Consider the following 22092-nt stretch of genomic DNA (forward strand, 5'->3'; position numbering starts at 1 on the left):
GAAGGGGTGGGATTTGAATAGGGATGGGGTTGGGATGCAAATTGGAATTGGGAGGCAGGTGGCGATGGGATAAAGACGGGATTCACGCGTGGGTGGGATGGAAATGGGATGGGATGGGATGGAAATGGGATGGGATGGTTTCGCACTGGAAGGGGGGTTTGGCAACAGGTGGCACGGGGCACCCCAGTGCTCCCACTGCTCCCAGTACGATTCTCAGCGCTCCCAGTACAGACCCCAATGCTCCCAGTACCTCCAGCACTGCCAGTGCCCCCAATATTCCCAGTGCTCCAAATATCCCCAGCGCCCCCAATATTCCCAGTGCTCCCAATATCCCCAGTGACCCCAGTACGGGGCCCAGCGCTCCCAGTACAGCTCCCAGTACAGCCTCCAGTGTTCGACGCCCCCCCCACCATCAATGGACCGTCCCCACCCCCCCGCAGCCGCATGGACTGCTCCACCCTCGCCCCGCCCCTTCCTCCTCTGATTGGCTGCGGCCGCTCTGTGGGCGGGCTCACTTGGCGAAGCGATGACCTCACGCTGCGGGGTTTGATGGACAGCTCCGGCAGCCAATGAGCCCGCGGGAGGCGGGGCAAGGCCGGGAGACGCCGCCGCCATTTTGTGAGCAGCGCGCGGCGGACGGGGCAGGTGGGGGCGGGGGGGGCTCGGGGGCGGCTTCGGGACCGGGGACCGGGGGGGGACACACGGCCAGGCCCGGCCACGGCCCCGCCGAGCCGCCCGCAGGCCTCGGGCGATGCCATCCGGGACGGTTTGAGAGGGACTCGGGCCTGTGGAGGGGAGGGGTTTGGGGGGGTGGGGGGCTGTCTCAGATCTGAGGGGTCTCAGGCCTGAGGGGGGGGGGGTCTCAGGCCCCGGGGGTAAAAAGAGGGATTTGGGGAGCGGTCTCAGCCCGGCGGGGTTTTGGGGTTCGGGACGTGGCTCTGCACTGTGAAGCTGTGGGGGGTGCACAAAGATTTGGGGTGTTTGGGGGCTCTGCGCTGCAGTAAAAGAAGTGCCAGGGACCTGAGTGGATTGTCGGCGGCTCAGAGGTCTGAGGTGTGGTTTGGGGTGTCAGAGGTTTAAGGTGTTTTTTTGGGGGCGTTTGTGGCCACAGTGTGGGAGGAGCACAGCAGAGCTTTGGTGTGTTTATTTTGGGGGGAATTTGGGGTGTTTGAGGCTCTGCCCTGAAAGAGCAGAAATAAAATTTGGGAGAGATTTGGGGTGTTTGTTTGGGGCTGTGCCCTGAATGAGCAGGAGCAGAGTTCCGGGATGTTTATTTGAGAAGATTTGGGTGTTTGGGGCTGCACCCTCAGGGACACACACACAGACATTTGGGGGCTTTATTTGAGGGGTATTTGGGGGCCCATCCTTGAGCACAGACACAGAGGTTTGGGGTATTTGAGGAGGATTTAGGGTGTTTGGAGGCACAGCCCCAGGGACACACAGAGGTTTGAGGTGTTTTAGGGGGCACAGCCCTGGGTACACACACAGAGATTCAGGGTGTTTATTTGGTGTTTTGGGGACACAGCCCCAGAGGTTTGAGGAGGATTTAGGGTGTTTGGAGGCACAGCCCCAGGGACACACACAGTTTTGGGGTGTTTCAGGGGATTTGGGGGCACAGTCCTGGGTACACACACAGAGATTCAGGGTGTTTGTTTATTTGGTGTTTTGGGGGCACAGCCCCAGAGGTTTGAGGAGGATTTAGGGTGTTTGGAGGCACAGACACGGAGGCTTGGGCTGTTTGCTGGGGGGGTTTTGGGGGGCACAAAGGTTCACCGCTTTCTCGGGGGGTTTTGGGGGTCGTTTGGGGCTCACCGCGGCGCTGTCCGGTGCAGGCGGGTCGCGATGGTGAAGCTGTTCATCGGGAACCTGCCGCGGGAGGCGACGGAGCAGGAGATCCGCTCCCTGTTCGAGCAGTACGGGAAGGTGCTCGAGTGCGACATCATCAAGAACTACGGCTTCGTGCACATCGAGGACAAGACGGCGGCCGAGGACGCCATCCGCAACCTGCACCACCACAAGCTGCACGGCGTCTGCATCAACGTGGAGGCCAGCAAGAACAAGAGCAAAGCCTCCACCAAGCTGCACGTGGGCAACATCAGCCCCACCTGCACCAACCTGGAGCTGCGCGCCAAATTCGAGGAGTACGGCCCCGTCATCGAATGCGACATCGTCAAGGACTACGCCTTCGTGCACATGGAGCGGGCCGAGGATGCCGTGGAGGCCATCCGGGGGCTGGACAACACCGAGTTCCAAGGTGAGGCGCGGGCTTAGGCGGAGGGAGGGCTGCGGGGTCCCTGGCGATGCCGCCGCCGGCCCCGGCTCTGGGGTGGATCCCGGATGTGACCACGGCCGGCTCCGCAGGGCCGTAAAGCGCCCTCGGGGCTCTGGGGTTTGGTGTCGGCGTGTGCCCGCCCCGCCGCAGCTCCCGGGGCCGCCCGCGCGGTGCGGCCGGAGCGAGGGCTCGGGCTCGGGGGCTCTGGGCCGGGGAGGACGGGACTGACCCATCTCTGATTAACCAGCACGGCCGCCCCGCAGGAGGACCCCGACGGCGACGTCCTGTGCCGGGCCGGAGCAGCGGGTGACGCCAGGCTGCCGCCCGCCCTTGTAGCCTTGCCCAGCCTGGTAAGAGGGTGACGGAGGCGCCCGACCCCGCGCCCGGCGTCGCTCGGGCGCTCGACGGGGCCGTGCGGCCGGACTCGAGCCGCGGCGCTGGCGGCGGTGATGGCGAGCGCGTCTCCCGGCCGGGTGCTCAGGGCGGCGTCCGGCGCTTCACCCGCGCAGACCGGGGCGCTCCCGGTGCTGCCGGGGCTCTACACGTCCCGCCGCCCCCGTTCCGGGCCTTCCCCAAAAAACAGCGATCCAGCCGGGCCGGCACAGCTGCACCCAGAGCTGTCCCGGCCGCGTCCGCGCTTGGCTTTGCCTCGTGCCGTGCTCAGGCCCGGGCCCTGTTCGCTCCGGGGGCGCTTCCCGGTGTCGCATCCCTCTCGCCGCCGCTCCGGCGTTTTCCGGCGCGAAGCTTTGCCGTCACACGAGGCCGGCAGTGCTGGGTCTGACCCCAGGCTGCCGGGGCTTTGCCGGGCTGGCCGCAGTGGCCGCACTCGGCCACGGCAGCACGTCCCAGTCAGCCGCTGTCCGGCGTCCATCTGGCGGCTCACGCTCGGTCCCGCGGTGGCTCCTCCCGCGCCGGTGGCTGCGGAGGGCTGGGGGGAGGTGGCAGCCGGTCCCGTCCCGTCCCGCCGGTGCCCTGGGCACGGCCGCACTGACCCTGCCTCTCGCGTCTCTCCCCAAGGCAAGCGGATGCGCGTGCAGCTGTCCACCAGCCGGCTGCGGACGGCGCCCGGGATGGGAGACAAGAGCGGCTGCTACCGCTGCGGGAAGGAGGGGCACTGGTCTAAGGAGTGCCCGGTCGATCGCCCGGGGCAAGTGGCGGACTTTGCCGAGGCCTATAACGAGCAGTACGGAGCCGTGCGCACTCCCTACACCGCGGGCTATGGGGAGACCGTGTATTACGATGAGGCCTACGGCGGGATGGCCGACTACTACAAGCGCTACCGCGTCCGCTCCTACGCCACGGCCTCGGCGTACGACGCCTACGCGGAGCAGACCATGGCCCAGTACTCCCAGTACGCCCAGTACTCCCAGGTCCAGTCCTCGGCCATGGCCGCCACCACGGCCATGGCCGGCCGCATCCCCACCACCTTAGACGCGTACGACCGAGCGCTGCTGCCCACCCCGGGCGCGGCGGCCGCCGTCGCCGCCGCCGCCGCCACCGCCGCGGCCGCCGCCGCGTCCTCCACGTATTACACCCGGGACAGGAGCCCCCTGCGCCGCACGGCCGCCGCGGCCAGCACCGTCGGAGAGGCGTACACGTACGAGCGTGGGCAGCTGTCGCCCGTCTCCTCGGTGGCCCGGGCGTCCCTCTACGACATGCAGCGCTTCGGGCGGGACCCGTACGCGGACCGGGCGCGATACTCCGCCTTTTGAGCCGGAGGTGAGCGCGTCGGCGGCCCTCGGTGCCGCAGGGGGCCCCGCTGCCGGTGGTCCCCACTGTGCTGGTTGAGCTCGAGGCGGGTGACGGGTCTCGGTGACACAGACAGTCCCCACGGGCGTTAAAGCCTGGCCGCGGTGAGCGGGGCGGTGCCGGTGTCGGTGTCACTCTCAGAGCTGGAACTCACGTTCGTGCCGGGCCGGGCCGGGCCGGGCGCTGTCCCGGCACAGTTCCCGCGGGGAGGGGGGGTTCCCGCAGAGCCCCCGGCCTTGGGCTGTGCCCGGTCCCGGCGGGCCGAAGCCCCGCCGCTGCTCCACGCCAGGACTCTGTTGCTGCCAGGAAGCCGCAGCTCCCCGGGGCGCCGGGGCTCGGCACGGTTCCGGATCGGCCCCGGGGGGCACCTGCGCCAACTCCTCTTTTCTCTTACAGGTAAGATTTGTGCGGCTGGACGTCGGGGTCCCGTCGCACACCGACTCGGCGCCGCGCGTCTCGGGCCGCGCCGGGTGCCACCGCCGCCGCGTGCCGCTCCCGGGCCCGTTCCGTACGGACGCGCGGCTTGTCCTCAGCCCGGGCAGGATTAGCTCAGCCCCTCCCCTCCGGCTTCCCCCGCCCCCCTGGGCAGGATTTTGCTTTTCCAGGTAGTTTTGGGTCCCCACCCCAGGCTCAGGTGTGAGCGTGCAGCTGCAGCCGTCCCCCAGCGCCAGCTTTGCTTTGCTTCGCCGCCCCCTCGCTCCCCCGGAGCTCTTCCCAAGTCGTCGTTTTGCCTTTTTTTTTTTTTTTTCCTTTATTTTTTAAGAGGGTGCATAATCCAGTGGTAGGTTTTTAGCCCAACGCCGTAGCTGATCGGAAGCCGCCGCGCCGGCGGGGGTGGAACCCCCCGAGTGATTTAGAGTCCCCCGACCCCACTTTCCGGTAAAATAAAACTCAAAATTTCTACCAAACGGCGCTGGCTCCGCCCCCGGTTCTTTCTGTGCTTCTGGACTCGCTGGTGCTGCCTGTGCCCTGCCAGAGCTCCTGGGGATGGGCTGCTGCAAATGGGGGCGCCCCCAAAACAGACCCAGGGCCCCCCAGAGGGGCACCCAGGGGTAACGAAGGGGCTTTAGCCCCCCGCTCTTCCTCCTCATGGGCAGCGGGAGCTGCCACTTAACCTGCCCCAGGCTAGTTATTCCTTAGGCTGCCTTGTTTGTCCCCAGACTGGTTCGTTTTGTCCCCACATGCTCTCCTGCCTCTCGGCGTTCATTAATTGAGGCCATTAAGCCCGGGACACGCCTGTGGTGCTGTTGCCAGTTCTGCCTCGCCGGCGCCGATCGGTGCCACGGGCACGCGTGGGCGCTGCCATGGCCACAGCTGAGGACTCGGGGCCAGGCCCAGCCATGTGTGGCCAGCCTGGAAAGGAGGGGAGGAGCTTCAGACTCTCCTGCCTGGCTAATTGCCGTGGTGGTTCATGAGCCCGGTGGCACAGCCAGGACTGGGCTGTGACTGGTTCCTGGGGAGAGATGCGAGTGCTTGTAGGAACAGTCACGGCGATGCCAGTGGTACCCACAAGCCCTGGCACGGCACACGTCACCCCTCAAAAACCAGCTTTTCTCACCCAAAACAAGGCCCTGGTGCAGGTTGGTGCCGGTGACCTCGTGCAGTGTCGAGGCAGGGCCGAGTCTGGCACTTCTGCCGCCAGCTCCGAACACTCCAAATCCGCCTGCTCTGTGGTGGGAAAGCAGCTCCAGCACCGGGAGCGGCATCAGGCCGGGCTGGGAGGTGGTGACGGTGGCACTGGGAGGGGTGGGAGTCGACCCTTGGTACTGGGAAAGAACCAGGCGGGAGGCGTTGGGAACCGGAGCAGACCCCAGCATTTATTTACAGTCATAAAAAAACCCCAGCACCGTGCCGGGCCCAACGCTGGAAATGGGGAATTCACCCAAAAAACGGGACAACTCGTGGTATAAAAGAGTCTGAGCCTGAGCCACACAGCCACAACCATTGGCGGGTTATGAACCGGCGCCGAGCAGCGGCGGGGGACGAACCGCACGGCTACTGCCAACCGTAACCTGGAACCTTCTAAAAATCTCAAACAGAAAAACCAGAAAAAAAAAAAAAAAAAAAAAGTCCGTGCCCCGGCGGGGCGGCGAGCGGGGCCGTGGCTGGCTCACAGGCGGCGCTGGTAGCCCGAGTGGACACGGGCAGGGGGCATGTAGTCGCTGTAGCCGCCCGAGTAGCGGGCGTACTCGCTGTGCGCGTCTGGCAGGCGGCGGTAGTCCAGCGGGGACTTGGTGGGCGAGCGGCGGTACGCCAGCGGCGAGTCCGCTAAGCGCCGGTAATCGGCCAGCTCGGACAGACGGCGCTCGGAGCCGTACCTGGGCAAGAAAAGAGACGGGGTCAGCCGGGGAGGCCGGGGAGGGGGGACGGCGCCCGGATCTGCCACCGGGGACGCACCGCGATGGGCAAAGCTGGCGCAGGACAGGACCGGACACTTGGACGCCGCGGAGGCCCCGATGTGTGCCACCACCTCCCCTCACCCACACCAAAACCCCGTGCCCTCCCCGGGGTCTGTGCGGCACGAGCGGAGCCATGGCGCCCACCACGCCGGGCGATAGCGAGCACCGGTCAAGCCGCGAGCGGTGCGCCAGAGCCCGGCGAGCTGGCGAGCAGCGGGAGGCAGGGGTGGGGGTCGGTGCCCCGCCCGGCACCGTACCTTTTAGCCAGAGAGGACGATTTTTTGTACGGGTCGTCGTAGGCGGCGCTGCGAGGCGGGGAGAGGCGGGTGCGCTCGTAGGGCGGTGCGGTGGCCTGCGCCAGGCCCAGGTAGGAGCCTGCCGGCTGCCCCAGCTGGCTCGGCCCGTCGTAGGCGCTGCCCGGCTGGGCTCGGTACGCGGCCGCCAGCACGGCGGAGGACGGCTGCTGTGCCGGGTAGGAGGCCGCCATGGCGCCGGAGGCCTGGGCCCGGTACGCAGCTGTCAGTGGGGCGGAGGCCTGTGCCTTGTAGGAGGCGGCAGCAACGGCGGCCTGGCTGCCGTAGGATGCAGCCAGTGAGGAGCCGGTCTGCGCGCCGTAGCCGGCGGGGAGCGCGGCGGCCGCGGGCTGGCTGCCGTAGGACGCGGGCAGGCCCGCGGCGGGCTGGGCACCGTACGAGGCCGAGTGGCCCACGGTGGGTTGAGCACCGTAGGAAGCAGAGAGCGCTGGCTGGGCACCGTACGAGGCCGAGTGGCCGGCCACGGGCTGGTAGGCAGCAGCAGCGTGACCAGCCACAGCCTGGGCGCTGTAAGAGCTGGCGTGCACCGCCACGGCCTGGGCGCTGTAGCCGGCGGACAGCGCGGTGCCGGGCTGGGCGCCGTAGGAGCCGGCGTGGCTATCCATGGGCTGGGCGCCATAGGAGCCTGTGGCCAGCTGGGCGCCATAGGATGCCACGTGCACGGCCACGGCCTGGGTGCTGTAGGAGCTGGCAGAGCCGGCAGCGGGCTGGGCGCTGTAGGCGGCAATGGCGGGCTGGGCGCTGTAGCCGGCCGAGTAGCCCGAGGCCGGCTGGGCACCGTAGGAGGAGGCCAGGGCGGCGGACTGGACGCCGTAGGAGCTGAGGGAGTTGGCGGCAGCGGGCTGCGCGCCGTACGAGGCGGCGGCGGCGGGCTGGGCGCCGTAGGAGCCGAGGGAGTTGGCGGCAGCGGGCTGAGCGCCCGCGGCGCCCAGGGAGCCGACTGAGGGCTGGGAGCGGTAGGCGCTGCCCAGCGAGGCCGAGGGCTGCGCGCGGTAGGCGGCGGCCTGGCCCGTGGTGGGCTGCGGGCGGTATGCCATGCCCAGGGAGGCCGAGGGCTGCGCTCGGTACGCGGCCCCCAGCGAGGCCGAGGGCTGGGCGCGGTAGGCGGCCGGCTGTGCCGTCATGGGGAGCGTCACCGCCGCGTAGCCGGCACGGGTGGGCGAGCGCCTCAGAGGGCTGCGGTCCCTGCCAAAGTAGGAGGGGGAGGCGGGCCGGGGCTGCGCGTCGAAGGCGTCGTACTTGGCGCCAAAGCGCTGCTGGTAATCGTACAGGGACGGGGTGCTGGCATAGCCGGTGCCCACAGCCGAGGGAAAGGCGGCATCGGCCACCCGGCGCTGCTGGTCGAAGCCCTCGATCTTGGGCTGGAACTTCTCGCGGTACTCAAGGCTGATGCGCTTGGTCTTGTCGACGCCGAGGGCGGGCGGCGGGGCCTGGCCCGTGCCCTTCTTCTGCACGTTGGTGGAGAGCTCCACGTTCACCCGGCGCCCCTTCACCTCCTTCCCATTTAGGTTTTCGATGGCAACTTTAGCATCGGCTTCGTTCTCCATGTGCACAAAGGCATAGTCTGACAAAGCAGCAGAGAGAGCAGTGAGGGGAGAAAACACAACTCGTTACAGGAGCCGGCGCTAACGAGCCGTGCGGCCGCAGCGGGACGGGCGCAGGACGGGCGCTGCCGGCCCCGGGACGGCGCTGCCGGCCCCGCTCGCCGGCGAAGACACAACCACCACCGTCAGCTCGGCCCCACGCTCGTTTGGTCACAGCCCACCCGGCGTCCCCCAGCTGCCAGCCTCCCCCTGCCCTCCCGGCTCCCTCCGTGTCCCCCCACGCTCTGCCTCCTCCTGAGCCCCTCCTGGCCCCTCCCTGGCACATGGGGACGAAGGGTCCGGGCTGGGCCGGCAGCGCCAGCGCCGTGGGCTCAGCTGGGATGTCCTGGCAGTGAGCGGAGCAAAGCTGAGAGAACCGGCGCCAGCACAGAGAGCGGGACAGGGACACAGGAAGGGGGGAGAGAGGGGGAGAGGGGACAGAAAAGGACAAGAAGAGAGAAGGGAACAGGAACTTAGAGGGGAAGAGGAGGGAGGAGGAAGGGAAGGGCCTGAGCACCCCCCGTGAGCGCCTGGCCATGGCCAGGAGCTGGTGCCACGCGGCACAACCACGGCTCAGCAGCACAGAGGCACCTGAGGACAGCGAGGAGCAGGGAAGCGGGACCTGGTGGCAGCTCTGGTGGCCGCCTGTGGCCCTTGGCCCAGTGGGTTTGGGGGCTGGATGCCCCCATGGCAATCTGAGGTCACCCTCGTGGCACGACGGGTCCGGGGCCGGCACAGGGCAGGAGGGCAGCGACCCCGTGGTGTTTCCCTGCAGTCACACAGCAAGACCACCGGAACCAGTGACAGCCCGGCCAAGGCCGTGTGGTGTGCTGGGAGCATCGCTGGCCAAGCAAACCCATCCCAGACCTCTGAGCATCAGTGCCATGTCACCCCCTCCTGTGTCCCCCCCTCTGCCATCCCACCCCCCTGGCTCCTGTCCCACATCCACGTGTTCCACTCTGGTAGCCCAAAGAGGGAACGTCCCCTCCATGTCATCCCCTGGGGTGGCCACGGCACCCCCAAACCCGAGGGGATGTGGGGCAGGTCCTGCTGGGCTGTGCTGGTGGCTGCGAACTGGGACCAGAGAGCAGAGGAACAACGTCCCCCTCCTGTGGGCAGGGGCACACGGGCACTGCAGAGACATCAGCGGGACTCCGGAGGGGATGAGGTGACAGCAGGGGCAGGGAGAGGGAATGGAGTGACAACTGCCAGTCCATCTGCGTGACACGGGTGACCCTGTCACGCTGGGCTGGGGATCCCCAGTGTGGAATCATCGAACCCCTCAGGGGTTTCGTGGTGTGTTCTGTGCATGTCCCAGCGTGTCCGTGGAGGCCAGGCCGTGGCCTGGGGGTGATTTGGTCACAGAGGTGGCAGCAGCAGGCAGGGCTCACCCCACCTGGGGCTGGCACAGATCAAAGCTGCCAGGAAGGGCGTTATAGGGGCGTTCAGGACTGTGGAGAGCCCCACTTGTGGGAGGTGAGGAAGGCTAATGCGGAGATTAAGGGGGCTGGGGAGCCCCCACGGCTCACGTGGCCCCACCTGGGGTTTGGGCAGGCGATTGCAGAGCACGAGGCCGGCTGGAGGAAGGCTGCCAGGGGAGTTACGGGGTCAGGGGCACCCACAGGAGCTGGCACATTCCCACCTGAGCCTGGGGCAGGCGATCGAAGACACGTGGTTGCCAGAGGGGGGGGGGGGTTAAGGGGTCTGGACCGCCCACACGGGCCCGCACCGCCCCGGCCGGGGCAGGCGGAGGCGATGGAGGAGGACGTGGCTGGCAGAAGGGGGGGTTACGGGAGCTCACTCGGGCTCGCACGGCCCCGCTCGGGCCAGGGGGGAGGCGGCAGGAATCCACCCGCTCCACCAGCCCGCCGCGCCGGGGTCCGGCCGGGGGCGACGCCGCAGTCGGACGGAACTCGGGTGCCACGGATCACCCGGCGGCGCGGGCCGAGCTCGGCGGCGGGGGCCGCGCGGCCCCGGCGGCGGGTCCGGTACCTTTCACCACGTCGCACTCCACCACGGGGCCGTACTGCTGGAAGAGCGAGCGTAGCTCCCCGCTCGTGCACGCGGCCGACACATTCCCCACGAAGATCTTGCAGGTGTTGGTGGGGCGCGGCCGGGATGGCTCCACCACGATGCGGCGGCCGTGCAGTTGGTGCCCGTTGAGCTGCGAGATGGCGCGCGCGGCCGCCGCCTCGTCCCGCAGGTGCACGAAGGCGAACTGTTTCATGAGGGCGACGCCCAGCACCGGCCCCGCGGCGCCGGCGAACAGCTCGCTCAACTCCTCCGCCGTCGCCTCCTCGGGGACATTGCCCACGAAGAGTTTGATGCCGGGACGCATCGCGGCGGGGATCGGTGGGGGGAGCGCAGCGGGGAAAGAACCAGCGGCGGCCGCGGCGGCCTCAAAATGGCGGCGGTTCCTGAGGGCGGCGGGGGCGGCGCCGTGCGCAGCGCGCCTGCGTGACGTGCGCACCGCCCTCCCTCAGCGCGCCTGCGTGACGTGCGCGCCGCCCGCGCGCGGGCCCCGCCCTGTATTTTCGCGCCGTGTTGCCCCCGCCCATCTCCCTTTTAAACCACGCCCCTTCGTCCTCGGCCCGCCGTGGCCACGCCCCCATTTAAAGGAGCCGCAGCCCTTCGGGGCGTTTATTCGGTCCCGGGGGGCTCCTAGAGGTGGGGGCTGGGGGTCTCCATGGCGGGGGTCCCCGGGATGGTCCCATGGCTGCGGTCGCGCTCCTCCCAGAGGGTGACGCCGTCGCAGGAACAGACGCGTTTGGGGTTCTGGAAGAGCCCGGCCGCGCGGGCCACCACGCCACAGGCCAGCCTGGGGACACGGGAGGGTCAGGGGGGGTAACCCCACAAAGACCCCTCCCAAAAAATCCCCTCTCGAGCCTCCCCAGTGCTCACCCCGGTCCCGAGTTGCCGGTGACGCGGGACAGCGGGTGGGACCCCCGGCCCAGATCGTCCTCGCCCTCGGCCACCACCACGGAGCGGCCGATGATGTCCCAGACCTGGGGAGGGGGGAGTTGGGGAGGGGGTCAGAACCCCACAAAGACCCCTCCCAGTTATGGGGACAGAGAACTGGGCTCAGACCCTCCCCGGTCACGGGGCACAGCCTGGACCCTCCTGGCTGTGGGGTGCAGCCCTGGGAGGGGGTGACCCCCCGGGACCCCTCCCCACACCCCAATTCCCACCTTCAGCCGCGTGTCCTCAATTCGGAACCGCGCTCGGCCCTCGGAGTCGGCCCAGATGTTGCCCAGGTCCCCGGCGTGCTGGGGGCACAGGGGGGTCAGGAGCCCCCCAAAACTCACAGAGCTCTCCTCAAGCCCACAGACACCCCTTGAACACCACAGAGACTCCCCCAAACCATCCAGAGACTCCCCACACCCCTCATTGCCCCACAAAAACCTCTAAAAATCCCACAGAGACCCCCCCCCCCCCCCCCCCCCCCCAAATTCCCACCCCCAGCTCACCCTGTGCTGGTCCTGGGGTGCCCCGTGGGTCTCCCCGTCAGGGTTGAAGTGGGCCCCCGCAGCTGTTTTTGGGTGGTGGAGGGGTTATGAGGGGGTGAAATTGGGGGTCTCACCCACTCTAACCCCCCCCCCCAGTCCCTCCCCACCCCTCTCACCTGTTACAGGGGTCCGAGAGGTCCCCGAATTCGTGGATGTGGAGCCCGTGGGGGCCGGGGGGGAGCCCGGACACGGCCCCGTCCACGAGGCAGCGGCCGGGGGAGATCTGCAGGAACCGGACCAGCCCCCGAACCCCCCCGGGACCCCCCAGCGCCGCCACCGGCCGCCCCCCCGGGGGGAGCTGGGGGGGGGACACGTCAGGGTCTGCTGCACCCCCCAAAACCCCCCCGGCACAAAAACCTCAGGGAGCCCAAAACTTCCCCCCAAAACTGACCCTGAACCCCAGCCACGGACAGCAAAACCCCTCCAGGAGCACCCAAACCCCCCAGGACTCCCCCCAAAACCTCTCTGTGACCCTCCCAGACCCCCCCATGGAAACACCCAAACCCCCCGTGAACCCCCACATCCCCCAGGACCCCCCCCAAGCTCTCCCCAAGACCATCCCAGGATCCCTCAAAACCCACTGCGACCCTCCCAAAACCCCACTATAACCCCCCCGAGCCCCCCAGTGAGCTCCCAAAACACTTCCGTGACCCTCCAAACCCTTCCAGGACCCCCCAAAACCCCTCCAATCCCCTCTCACCCTCAGGGGAGACCCCCCCAAGCCCTTGAGCACAGCCCTGCACCCCCAAAACCCTGCTTGTGGTGGGACACAGCAGCACCCAAACCCCCCTGGGACATCCCAAACTCCCTCAGGATCCCCCCAAACCCTTCCCGGACCCCCCCTAAAATTCCTCCAAACCCCACTGACCCTCGGAGGAGCCCCCCATGCCCTTGAGCACGGCTCTGCGCCCCGAATTCTCCAGCAGCTCCCGCACTCGCTCCGCCGCTGCCGTGGTCTCCACCAGCACCGACTGCTCCTGGGGCCGCAGCTCCAGCAGCTTCACGTCTGGGGGGGCACAAAGGGGATGTCGGGGGTCCCCCAAAACCCTGGAGGGGGGGTCCCAAAGCTCCGGGGGGGATGGGGGGGTCTCACCGGGAGCCGCGTCCAGCGCTGCCCGCACGGCATCGGCACAGCCTTGACAGCTCATCTGCACCGCGAACTCCAGCTGCGGGAAAAACGGGAGGGGTCAGCACCCCAAAACTGGGGGGAAAGCGGAAAGCAGTCAAAAATAGAGGGGGAAAGTGCCAGCACCTCAAAAATGGGGGGTAAAAAGGGAGGCAGCACCCCCAAAACTGGAGGGAAAGAGAGCCCTGAACCCACAGAGCTGCCCGGGGAAGGGTCCTCAAAGTGCTGTGGAAGGGACCCTCCACCCCCTAAACTTGTTCCTGAGGCTCTGAACCCCCAAATCCCCCCTGAGAGGGGGTTCTGCATCCCCAAAAGTGCTTCTCATACTGAACCTCCAAACTCCTCCTGCGAAGGCTCCTGCACCCCAAAAGCGCCGTGGAAGGGATTTTGCACCTCCAGATCTCCCAAAAGCAGAAAGTTTCACCCCCAAACCGCCCGCCCTCCGTTCCCCGAGCCCCTCTGTCCCTCCTTCCCCGACTCCTCGAGTCCCCCCGTTGCCCAAATCCCGTCTCGGTGGTCCCGGACCCGGCAGCTGCTCCCGGCGGCCTCCGGCGACGCCATGGCTGCGGACTCCGGCCCCGGAACCGCTCCTGCGTCACTGCGGCGCGACGGACCCGTTCTGGCGCCGGACCGGATACAACGGGGGAAGGGTTTGGCGGTAGCGCTACTTCCGGAGTCCTGTCGTCATGGCAACGACGCGGCGTCTGGAACGGGGCCTATTGGGGAATTTGGGAGGGGGTTTTGACTGGCTTAGGGGGATTTTGGGTGTCTGGGAGGATTTTGGTGGATTAGGGGGCTTTTGGGAACACGATAGTGGGGAAAAAGGGGAGGTCCTGTGGGATGTTGTGGGGTTTGAGGGATCCCCGGTGGGTGGATATTGGATTTTCCCCTGGGGGGCTGCAGGTGCCAGGGGGCTCATCCTGCCCATGAGGACACACCAAGGACCCCCAAAATGCCTTGAGTGAGGTCCCCAAGGTGACCAGCACTTTCCCCCCTCGACTCCCCCCAAACCGCCGTGGAGCAATAAAGAGTTGGAAAAAAAAGTTTATTCGCCCCAAAAAATGAGCACGGACACGGTAAAGGGACCAAATCTGGGAACCGTGGGGAAATAGGATACCCCCAGAGTGATGGACCCACCTCCAGAAGCTCAGAGCCCCCCAAAACCGGACATCAGACCCCCCAAGGGCTCAGAGCCCCCCTGAATCAGGGTTCAAGACCCAACACCCCCCAAATAAGAGCACCCCTCCAAGGACTCGAAGCCCCCCCAGACCCTCAGCCCAGCCCCTCCCTGACCTGCTGCACCACCCTGGCCCTCACCGCCCGTCCCTCCCGAGACCCCGGCCCGGGAGGCGGTGGTGGCTGCGGGGGGGGCTCGGGGTGGCCGGGGGCGGGCGGGAGCCCCTCGGGGGGCTCGAGGGGGACACGGCGGCGCAGGGCGATGTTGTGCAGGATGCAGCAGGCCAGGAAGATCTGGCAGACTTTGGGGGGGCTGTACTGAAGCCCCCCGCCCGCCAGGCAGCGGAAGCGGCGGCGCAGCAGCCCCAGGGTGCGGCGCAGGGGGTCGAGGGTCCGGGCGTGCAGCGCGTTGTAGCGCAGCTCCGCCGCTCCCCGCGGGCCCGAAATCGGCGTCAGCAGCCACGGCTTCAGCGGGTACGTGCGGTCACCTGCGGGGAAAGGGTTGGGGAGGGTCAGGGGGAGACACCTGAACCACGCCCAGAGCAGCAAGGGCACCCCCAGATCCACAGGTTAACGCCAGCCTTCAGCAGGGACATGCTGTCCTCTCTGGGGGGCGTGGGATTGGGGTGCAGGGAGACTCCCGGACCACCCCCATATCCCTGAGACCCCCAGGGTTCCCTCCTGATCCCCAGGACCCCCTCACCCAACAGCCAGACTCGCTCCCGCCCTTCATGAGCCACAAATCCCCTGACCCTGTGGCCAATCCGGGAGCCCCCCAGACCACCCAGGACCCCTCAAACCCCCTCTCACCCAGCAGCCAGACCCCCTCCGGCTTGGTGCCCTCCATGAGACGCGCCAGGGCCGAGTTCTCCAGGACGGTGGCGTTGGCACACGAGCCGGGGAACTTGGCCACCACGTTGGTGATGGCGCCGTGGCGGTCGCACACCACCTGCATGTTGATGGAGTGGAAGTTGGCGGCGTTTCGGAACAGGGGCTCGTTGTCAGCCGGTGCCCGCAGCGCCACGTGCATGGCACCCACCAGCCCCAGCACCCCGGGCAGCGCCGGGGGGTCCCCGGGGGGCGCGGGCGGCGGGGGGAAGGCGATGTAGCGCGGTGCCCGCCGCTGCAGCGCCGCCAGGAACTGCGCCAGGCAGTTGGACATGGCAGACTGGCTGATGCCCGTGCTGAGGCGTGACGCCGTCTGGAAGGAGCCCGAGGCCAGGAAGGCCAAGGCCGAGGTGACTTTGACGGCCACGGGCAGCGCGTGGCTGCGGCCAGTGAGGCTCTGCAGGTCGGCACCGAGCTCCCGGCACAGCGCCGCGATGGCCGCTCGGTCCAGGCGGCAGCGCCGCAGCGCCTGCTCCTCGCTCAGCTCCAGGAACGAGCAGCGCACCCGGTAAATGCGCTGAGCCGGGTACGGGCGGCGGCGGCGGCCGCGGCGGGGGCTCGGGGATGGGGCGGAGGGAGCAGCGGAGGGCGCGGGGAGGGAGACCCGGGGCGGGGATGTGGGTAGGGGGTGCTGGTCCAGAGCCCAGCCCTGATCGCGGTCCCCTTCGGGCTCTTCATCCCGGTGCCGGTGCTGATCCCGGTCCCCGTCAAGGTCCTGATACCGCGCCCGGTGCCGGTCCCGGTCTCTGTCAAGTTCTTGATGCCGCACCCGGTGCTGGTCCCGGTCCCAGTCTTGCTCCTCACCGCTGTCCCGGTTCCGGTTCCGGTGCCGGTCCCGGAGCCGCCGCAGCAGCAGCACTGCGTGCGACATGGAGGGGCGGGGCCAGCGTGGCCAACAAACCCGGGATGTGGCTAACGCTGGAGAGGCGGGGCCAGACCCGGCCGGTCCCGGCCGCAGCCGCGTCCCGGTGCCCGCGACAGCGCCGTGAGAGCGGTCGCTCGCTGTTCCCGTCCGGGTTGATGCCGCCGGGGGCGGTCGATCCCTGTCCCGGTCCCGGTGCCTGATCGGTCCCGATGGGAGCGGTTGGTCCCGGTCAGTCCCAGTCTGTCCCGGTGCTGATGGCGGCAGTTGGTCCGTGTCCCTGCCGCGGTGCCGGTCGATCCCGCTGCGGGTGGGGGCGGTCTGTCCCTGTCCCGGTGCGTGTCCCTGTTCCCTCGGTCCCGGTTTGTCCCGCTCGGTCCCGGTTCCCTGGCTCAGACCCTCCCGGTTCCGCGGCGCCGCCAGGCCACGCCCCTCCCCGCGCTCTGATTGGCCGGCGCTGCCGTCACCTGCCCCGAAGGCTCCGCCTCCTCCCTCACTTCCGGTGCGCCGCCGCTCCGCATTGGCCGCCGCGAGGGCGGGAGCGCTTTGTGCCTGACGCTGTCCGCGCCGCCGCTGGGCGGGGCCTCGAGGAGCCTCCACCAATCGCGTCGCCCTCTCTCGACGTTCTCGGCCAATCAGCGCGCGCGGTGGGCGTGGCCCCGCGTGAGGCGGCCACCGCCATTTTGTTGCTGTCATCGAGTGCCGGGGCGAGGGGGGGGGCGCGGTGAGACTTGAGGGGCCCCGGGGGGACACGGATGGGACCGGGAGGGCCTGGGGAGGAGCGGGGAGGGAGCTGGGGCCGCGCTGGAGCCCTGCTGTCTGTGGGGGAGAACGGGACGCGGTCCCTTAGCTTCGGGAAGGGGCCTGCGAGGGAGCTCAGACCCGGGACCGCAGCGGGGTGAGGTCTGGGGGAAACCTGGCTTGAGTGCACAACCGGAGCTGAGACCCCGCTTATGACTTGCCGGGGCCTGATGGTCTCCCGGCTCATTGTGAGGAGCCCGGGCCCGGGGGGGGTCGCTGCTGAGGGGGTCTCCGTTTCAGGGTGCCCTGAGGGTCCCCTCAGCCGGGGGGGGGTCCCATGGGGAATCAGTCAAAGGAGGATCTGTGGAAGGTGGGGGGAACCTTCCCCATCCCCTTCCCCCTCCCCGGAGCGGCTCCCACCCCTCAGCAGAGCCGGGGGTGCTGTGGGGAGGGTTTCACCGAGCCCCCCCTTCCCTCCAACCTTCAGGCGGGTCGCGATGGTGAAGCTGTTCATCGGGAACCTGCCGCGGGAGGCGACGGAGCAGGAGATCCGCTCCCTGTTCGAGCAGTACGGGAAGGTGCTCGAGTGCGACATCATCAAGAACTACGGCTTCGTGCACATCGAGGACAAGACGGCGGCCGAGGACGCCATCCGCAACCTGCACCACCACAAGCTGCACGGCGTCTGCATCAACGTGGAGGCCAGCAAGAACAAGAGCAAAGCCTCCACCAAGCTGCACGTGGGCAACATCAGCCCCACCTGCACCAACCTGGAGCTGCGCGCCAAATTCGAGGAGTACGGCCCCGTCATCGAATGCGACATCGTCAAGGACTACGCCTTCGTGCACATGGAGCGGGCCGAGGATGCCGTGGAGGCCATCGGGGGCTGGACAACACCGAGTTCCAAGGTGAGGCTCAGACTTGGGGGGCTCCAGGTTGGGAGGGGGCACAGGCAGGTTCTGATCTGGGAGAATCTTGGCCGATTTTGGTGTTTCCGGCCCCACTCCGTGGTTGGTGCTGCGTTCGGGGCCTCTTCTCGTCCTGGAGTGCCGGAATTTGGGTTTGGGGATGGTGCCAAGTGCTGTCCTGTGCCCTCATCCTGGGTCAGGGCTGGCGGCACCGCGGCGGCTCCGTGTCGGGCACAGCTCTTCCACAGCGTGAGTTTTTAGGAATTCCGGAGGATTTGCCCCAAACTGGTTGGTTCAGGGCGAGTTCGGCTCCTGGGGCCACCTCATGGCACCGGTGCTGTCCCTGTTCTGCTGGAATTTGGGGAAAACAGGGCTGGGAGCCAGCACCGTGTCCCATTGGCTCCTGTTGGCCCCAAGTCCTGCCTGGAACCGTGGGAACGCCCCTTGTCGTGGGGGGCTCGTGCCCACCCAGGTGGCCCTGTCACCCCCTGCCTCAGTGGAGCCCAGGGTGGCCCTCGGGGGTCCACAATGACAAGGGTGGCTCACAGGGGTCTCCTGGGCCAGTGCCACCTCCCGGGGGTCCCATGGTGGCAGTGCTGGTGGCGACTGTCGGGGTCCCTGCACTGTGGGGCTGGTGCCATTTCTGGGGGTCCATGGACCACCAGCTCCAGCCCAGGTTGGCCACCCCACAGTCTCAGATGTCCTGATCCTTGACTTAATTTAATCTTGGTGCAATAATTAAATAACTCATCAACAAAATAACGGCTGGAGTTTGTGCCTCGGACAAGGACCCCAAACTAAAGAGCCCCTGGCTTTCATCTCCTCGGTCTGTGCACAGGAAGGTCTAGAGGTTGTCACCTCTGCCACGTCCCCGAGTGTCCCTCACCTGGCTGGGCCACGGGTCCCCAGGCCCTTTGTTGTGCCTCAGTTCACGTCTCTTCCCAGGGGCCATCCCAAAGGTGACTCTGGTGGTCTCACAGTGCGGGAGTGGCTCTCGGGGGTCCGCAAGGGTTGGTGGCCAGGGACAGGGACAGTCCTGGGGGACCCTGTGGAGCAATGCAGGCACCGGCTCCGGGGAACCCCACGGTGCTGGGGGGATTCCGGGGGGCCCCAGTGGTGCCAGGGTGACACTGAGGGATCCCATGACAGGCTGGGTCCTTGAGGACCCCACAGTGCCATGGCAGGGAGCGGCTCTGGGGGTCTCTGTGGCCCAGTGCCGGTGTCGGGGTGGCTCTGGGGGATCCCGTGGCCTGTTGCCCGCGGTGCCGGGGGGGTGACGCCGCGTCTCCCTCTCCCCAAGGCAAGCGGATGCGCGTGCAGCTGTCCACCAGCCGGCTGCGGACGGCGCCCGGGATGGGAGACAAGAGCGGCTGCTACCGCTGCGGGAAGGAGGGGCACTGGTCTAAGGAGTGCCCGGTCGATCGCCCGGGCAAGTGGCGGACTTTGCCGAGGCCTATAACGAGCAGTACGGAGCCGTGCGCACTCCCTACACCGCGGGCTATGGGGAGACCGTGTATTACGATGAGGCCTACGGCGGGATGGCCGACTACTACAAGCGCTACCGCGTCCGCTCCTACGCCACGGCCTCGGCGTACGACGCCTACGCGGAGCAGACCATGGCCCAGTACTCCAGTACGCCCAGTACTCCCAGGTCCAGTCCTCGGCCATGGCCGCCACCACGGCCATGGCCGGGCCGCATCCCCACCACCTTAGACGCGTACGACCGAGCGCTGCTGCCCACCCCGGGCGCGGCGGCCGCCGTCGCCGCCGCCGCCGCCACCGCCGCGCGCCGCCGCCGCGTCCTCCACGTATTACACCCGGGACAGGAGCCCCCTGCGCCGCACGGCCGCCGCGGCCAGCACCGTCGGAGAGGCGTACACGTACGAGCGTGGGCAGCTGTCGCCCGTCTCCTCGGTGGCCCGGAGCGTCCCTTTATGACCTGCAGCGCTTCGAGCGGGACCCGTACGCGGACCGGGCGCGATACTCCGCCTTTTGAGGTGAGCGCAGGAGCACCGGGAGCTCGGCCCGGGTGTCTCCGCGCCGCCAACACCCGGTAATGGCCTTTTCCCCCCCCCGCCAGGATCGCCACAGACCCACCCCCACCCCGGGACTCGCTGCCGTTGCCGTGGCTCCGCAGCACTCGGATGCCGCCGCCGCGTCAGGTCAGACGTGCCCCGGGTCGCCGCCGCCGCCGCGTCCCCTCCCCGTCACCGGAACCCCCCGTCCCCTATCGGAGCCGCCGGAGCCGCCGCGTCCAGCGCCCGTGTCCCCGTGGCCGGGTGTCCCCGAGTGTCCCCGAGTGTCCCCGTGTGTCCCTCACCTCCCCTCACTTCTCTGCTCTCTTCCAGGTGCGGCGGCTCGGATGGAGCCGTGTCCCCCTGCCTGGGCCCCCCCTTTTTTGTACGGAGTTTCCTCAGAGTCCCCCACGCCCCCCTGCCCGGGCGGGGTCACCCCCGCCTCACCCACCCCTTTTCCAGCAAAATAAAAATTTTCACCGAATTTGTGTCCTGAATTTCTGTACCTGGTCCGTACCTTGGGGCGGTGGGCGGGGCCAGAGCTGCCCAATCAGAGCGCAGAGCCGGCGGCGTCCTTAAAATCCCGCGCGAAATATGCAAATCACCTGGGGGCGGAGAGAATGCAAATCGAAGGGCGAGCAGCCAATCAGGTTGCCGGAGGGGAGGGGCGGGGTTATGCAAAATGTACCCGCAAGGGGGACCCGGCCCCATTTTAGTCGCGGACCGTGGGACTTACTTTGGCACCCGGAACTTATTTCACAAGTTCGCGTCGCTGTTTCTGTCCGGACTTGTGTGGGCTTTTGTGACGTCACTTCCGTTGCGACGCCGTCTCCGGAGCGACCATGGCGCGAACGGTGGTGAGGAACCGCCGGGACCCCCTCCGGGACCCCCGGAACGCGGATCCCGCCCGAAACCCCCCCAGTCACCAACGGGAGTCACCCTGGAACCTCCGCCCGGACCGGGACCTTCCCCGGGACCCCCCTCCCATCACCGACACCTTCCCGGGACCCCTCCCCGACCCCGCGGACGCCCCGTGACCCTCCCCGGGCCCATCCGAGTCCCCCCAAACCCCTTAATCCGCTCTCACCGTGTTTTGGACCCCCTCGGTAACCGATTACCCCTCCCGAGACCCCCCCCCCCCCCGGTAACCGAGACCGCCCCCCCGGTAACCGAGACCCCCCCCGGTAACCGAGACCCCCCCGCAGCGCGGACGAGGCCGAGGCGCGGCGGGAGCGGCTGGACCGGGCGAGCCGGGCCATGGGGGGGCTCCTGCTCCGGGGGTACGAATGTTGGGGAGCTCCTGCCCCCAATGCGGGGTGAGCGGGGAGAGGGGGGAGGGAAAACACGGGACCCACCCGGGGAACCCCCGGGGACCCCTCGGGATCCCCGGAACGGGGAGGGGTCGGGGGGGGTACCGGGAGGAGGAGCTGGGACCGGTCCTGGGATTGGGAATGGGGAGGAATGGGGGGCTGGGACCCCCCCGAGGATTTTGGGGGTGCAGGGATGGGGGAGGGGGGGAACTCGGGGGGGGGGTCCCAGCCCCTCGTGACCCCCCCGTGTCCCCCCCCAGACGATTCTGCTGCAGGACAAGGAGCAGCGGCTGCTCTGTGTGACCTGCCAGGACCCCGAGGGCCCGGGGGGGGACACGGTACGGCCGGGGGCAGGAACGGGGGATTTGGGGGGGCTCGAATGGGAATTGGGAGGGGAAATCGGGGATTTGGGGGGGCTCGAATGGGAATTGGAGGGGAAATCGGGGATTTGGGGGGGCTGGATGGAAATTGGGAGGGGAAATCGGGGATTTGGGGGGGCTGGGAATGGGAATTGGGAGGGGAAAATTGGGGATTTGGGGGGGCTGGGAATGGGAATTGGGGAATTTTGGGGATGGCTGAGAATGGGAATTGGGGGGGACGTTGGGGGTTTCGGAGGACTGGGGGTGAGGATTGGGGATTTTGAGGGGCTGGGGGTGGGAATTTGGGCGGGAATTTGAGGAGGGCTGAGAATTTTGGGAGAGTCGGAACTGAGGGGATTGGGGGGGTGAGGATGGGGGGAAAGGAGGAAACCTCAGGATTTGGGACCCCCTAAAACCCGTGGGGGGGTTCCCCATCATCCCCCCTCCCCCCCCTCACTCTCCCCTCTCCCCCTCCCCCAGCTCCTCCCCCTCCCCCCGCGCCCTCCCCCCGCCGCCCCCCGCCGAGCACTGCGAGGGGGCGGCCGCGGCTTTTCGGGGGGTTTCCCCCGGGCCCCCCCGAGCCCCCGGTGGCGGCGGAGGGGCCGCGGTGGCGGCGGCGCGGGCGGCGCTGCTGCAGAAGCTGCTCTGGGCCGCGCAGGAGCTGCCGAGAACGGCGTCGGCCGAGGGCAGTGCCCAGCTCTGCCACCTGGTGCGGGCCTGCGCCGATGCCCTGGGGGGGGCTGCAGGCCCTGGACCCCCCCCGCGGGGCCGCAGAGCCCCCCCCGACATCGTGAGACCCCCCCAAAAAAAAAAAAAAGAATCCCCTCTGGATCCCCTCCCCCCTCCCCGGAGCGACATAAACGCTGCCCGTGGTGGCCCCCCCA

At 68.1% G+C, this 22092-nt stretch overlaps 6 protein-coding genes across 8 annotated transcripts; 3 read left to right on the forward strand and 3 right to left on the reverse strand.

Moving 5' to 3' along the window:
• The first annotated feature begins 510 nt into the window (after positions 1-510).
• Positions 511-4929, forward strand: LOC106864159 (RNA-binding protein 4). 3 transcript variants are annotated; one of them, XM_014893765.2, is made up of 4 exons: positions 511-645; positions 1833-2254; positions 3290-3991; positions 4418-4929. In XM_014893765.2, exons 2-3 carry the CDS (start codon positions 1843-1845, stop codon positions 3982-3984), a joined length of 1107 nt encoding a protein of 368 aa, XP_014749251.1. In that variant the 5' UTR covers positions 511-645; positions 1833-1842; the 3' UTR covers positions 3985-3991; positions 4418-4929. The 3 variants fall into 3 exon arrangements, with proteins under 3 accessions (XP_014749251.1, XP_014749254.1, XP_088011206.1); XM_014893768.2 differs by having other exon boundaries at positions 518-618; XM_088155080.1 differs by lacking the exon at positions 511-645 and adding an exon at positions 861-1053.
• Positions 4930-5816: 887 nt separating this feature from the next.
• Positions 5817-10880, reverse strand: LOC106864151 (RNA-binding protein 14). Its single transcript, XM_014893758.2, has 3 exons — positions 10310-10880; positions 6678-8298; positions 5817-6339 (listed from the first exon to the last, which is right to left on the reverse strand). The coding sequence occupies exons 1-3, from the start codon at positions 10653-10655 to the stop codon at positions 6132-6134; spliced, it is 2175 nt and encodes a 724-aa protein (XP_014749244.1). The 5' UTR covers positions 10656-10880; the 3' UTR covers positions 5817-6131.
• A 16-nt stretch (positions 10881-10896) lies between these two features.
• CCS (copper chaperone for superoxide dismutase) lies at positions 10897-13842 on the reverse strand. The gene is given in 10 exon segments (XM_088155085.1): positions 10897-11135; positions 11219-11322; positions 11506-11583; positions 11785-11835; positions 11837-11846; positions 11940-12147; positions 12306-12368; positions 12683-12829; positions 12917-12989; positions 13475-13842. Coding segments are annotated over 10 exon segments (927 nt in total). The 5' UTR covers positions 13511-13842; the 3' UTR covers positions 10897-10978.
• Positions 13843-13977: 135 nt separating this feature from the next.
• LOC148220580 (uncharacterized) lies at positions 13978-16588 on the reverse strand. The gene is made up of 2 exons (XM_088155076.1): positions 14936-16588; positions 13978-14613 (listed from the first exon to the last, which is right to left on the reverse strand). The coding sequence occupies exons 1-2, from the start codon at positions 16569-16571 to the stop codon at positions 14222-14224; spliced, it is 2028 nt and encodes a 675-aa protein (XP_088011202.1). The 5' UTR covers positions 16572-16588; the 3' UTR covers positions 13978-14221.
• Positions 16551-19520, forward strand: LOC106864160 (RNA-binding protein 4-like). The gene is given in 9 exon segments (XM_014893772.2): positions 16551-16599; positions 17104-17492; positions 17495-17524; positions 18825-18944; positions 18947-19150; positions 19153-19214; positions 19216-19308; positions 19310-19447; positions 19449-19520. Coding segments are annotated over 8 exon segments (1098 nt in total). The 5' UTR covers positions 16551-16599; positions 17104-17113.
• A 1219-nt stretch (positions 19521-20739) lies between these two features.
• Positions 20740-22088, forward strand: ZNRD2 (zinc ribbon domain containing 2; the record flags this gene model as incomplete). The annotated part of the gene is given in 4 exon segments (XM_088155007.1): positions 20740-20855; positions 21110-21187; positions 21689-21775; positions 21778-22088. Coding segments are annotated over 4 exon segments (483 nt in total), but the record flags the coding sequence as incomplete, so codon positions are not given.
• Between the last annotated feature and the right edge of the window lie 4 nt (positions 22089-22092).

The sequence above is a fragment of the Sturnus vulgaris genome, chromosome 34, assembly GCF_052056855.1.
Source record: "Sturnus vulgaris isolate bStuVul1 chromosome 34, bStuVul1.hap1, whole genome shotgun sequence".
NCBI classification, from domain to species: Eukaryota; Metazoa; Chordata; class Aves; order Passeriformes; family Sturnidae; genus Sturnus; species Sturnus vulgaris.

Bases quoted from the DNA above. Each gene is read 5' to 3' on its own strand.
- LOC148220580 (XM_088155076.1), bottom strand. From the start codon at position 16,571: ATGACAGCAACAAAATGGCGGTGGCCGCCTCACGCGGGGCCACGCCCA. The intron at 14,614-14,935 runs GTGAGAGGGGGT...CTTTCCCCGCAG, and splicing joins GGAGGGGGTCTGGCTGCTGG to GTGACCGCACGTACCCGCTG.
- LOC106864151 (XM_014893758.2), bottom strand. From the start codon at position 10,655: ATGCGTCCCGGCATCAAACTCTTCGTGGGCAATGTCCCCGAGGAGGCG. The intron at 8,299-10,309 runs GTACCGGACCCG...CTGCTTTGTCAG, and splicing joins GGAGTGCGACGTGGTGAAAG to ACTATGCCTTTGTGCACATG. The intron at 6,340-6,677 runs GTACGGTGCCGG...TTTCTTGCCCAG, and splicing joins TCGTCCTCTCTGGCTAAAAG to GTACGGCTCCGAGCGCCGTC.
- LOC106864159 (XM_014893765.2), top strand. From the start codon at position 1,843: ATGGTGAAGCTGTTCATCGGGAACCTGCCGCGGGAGGCGACGGAGCAG. The intron at 2,255-3,289 runs GTGAGGCGCGGG...TCTCTCCCCAAG, and splicing joins GGACAACACCGAGTTCCAAG to GCAAGCGGATGCGCGTGCAG.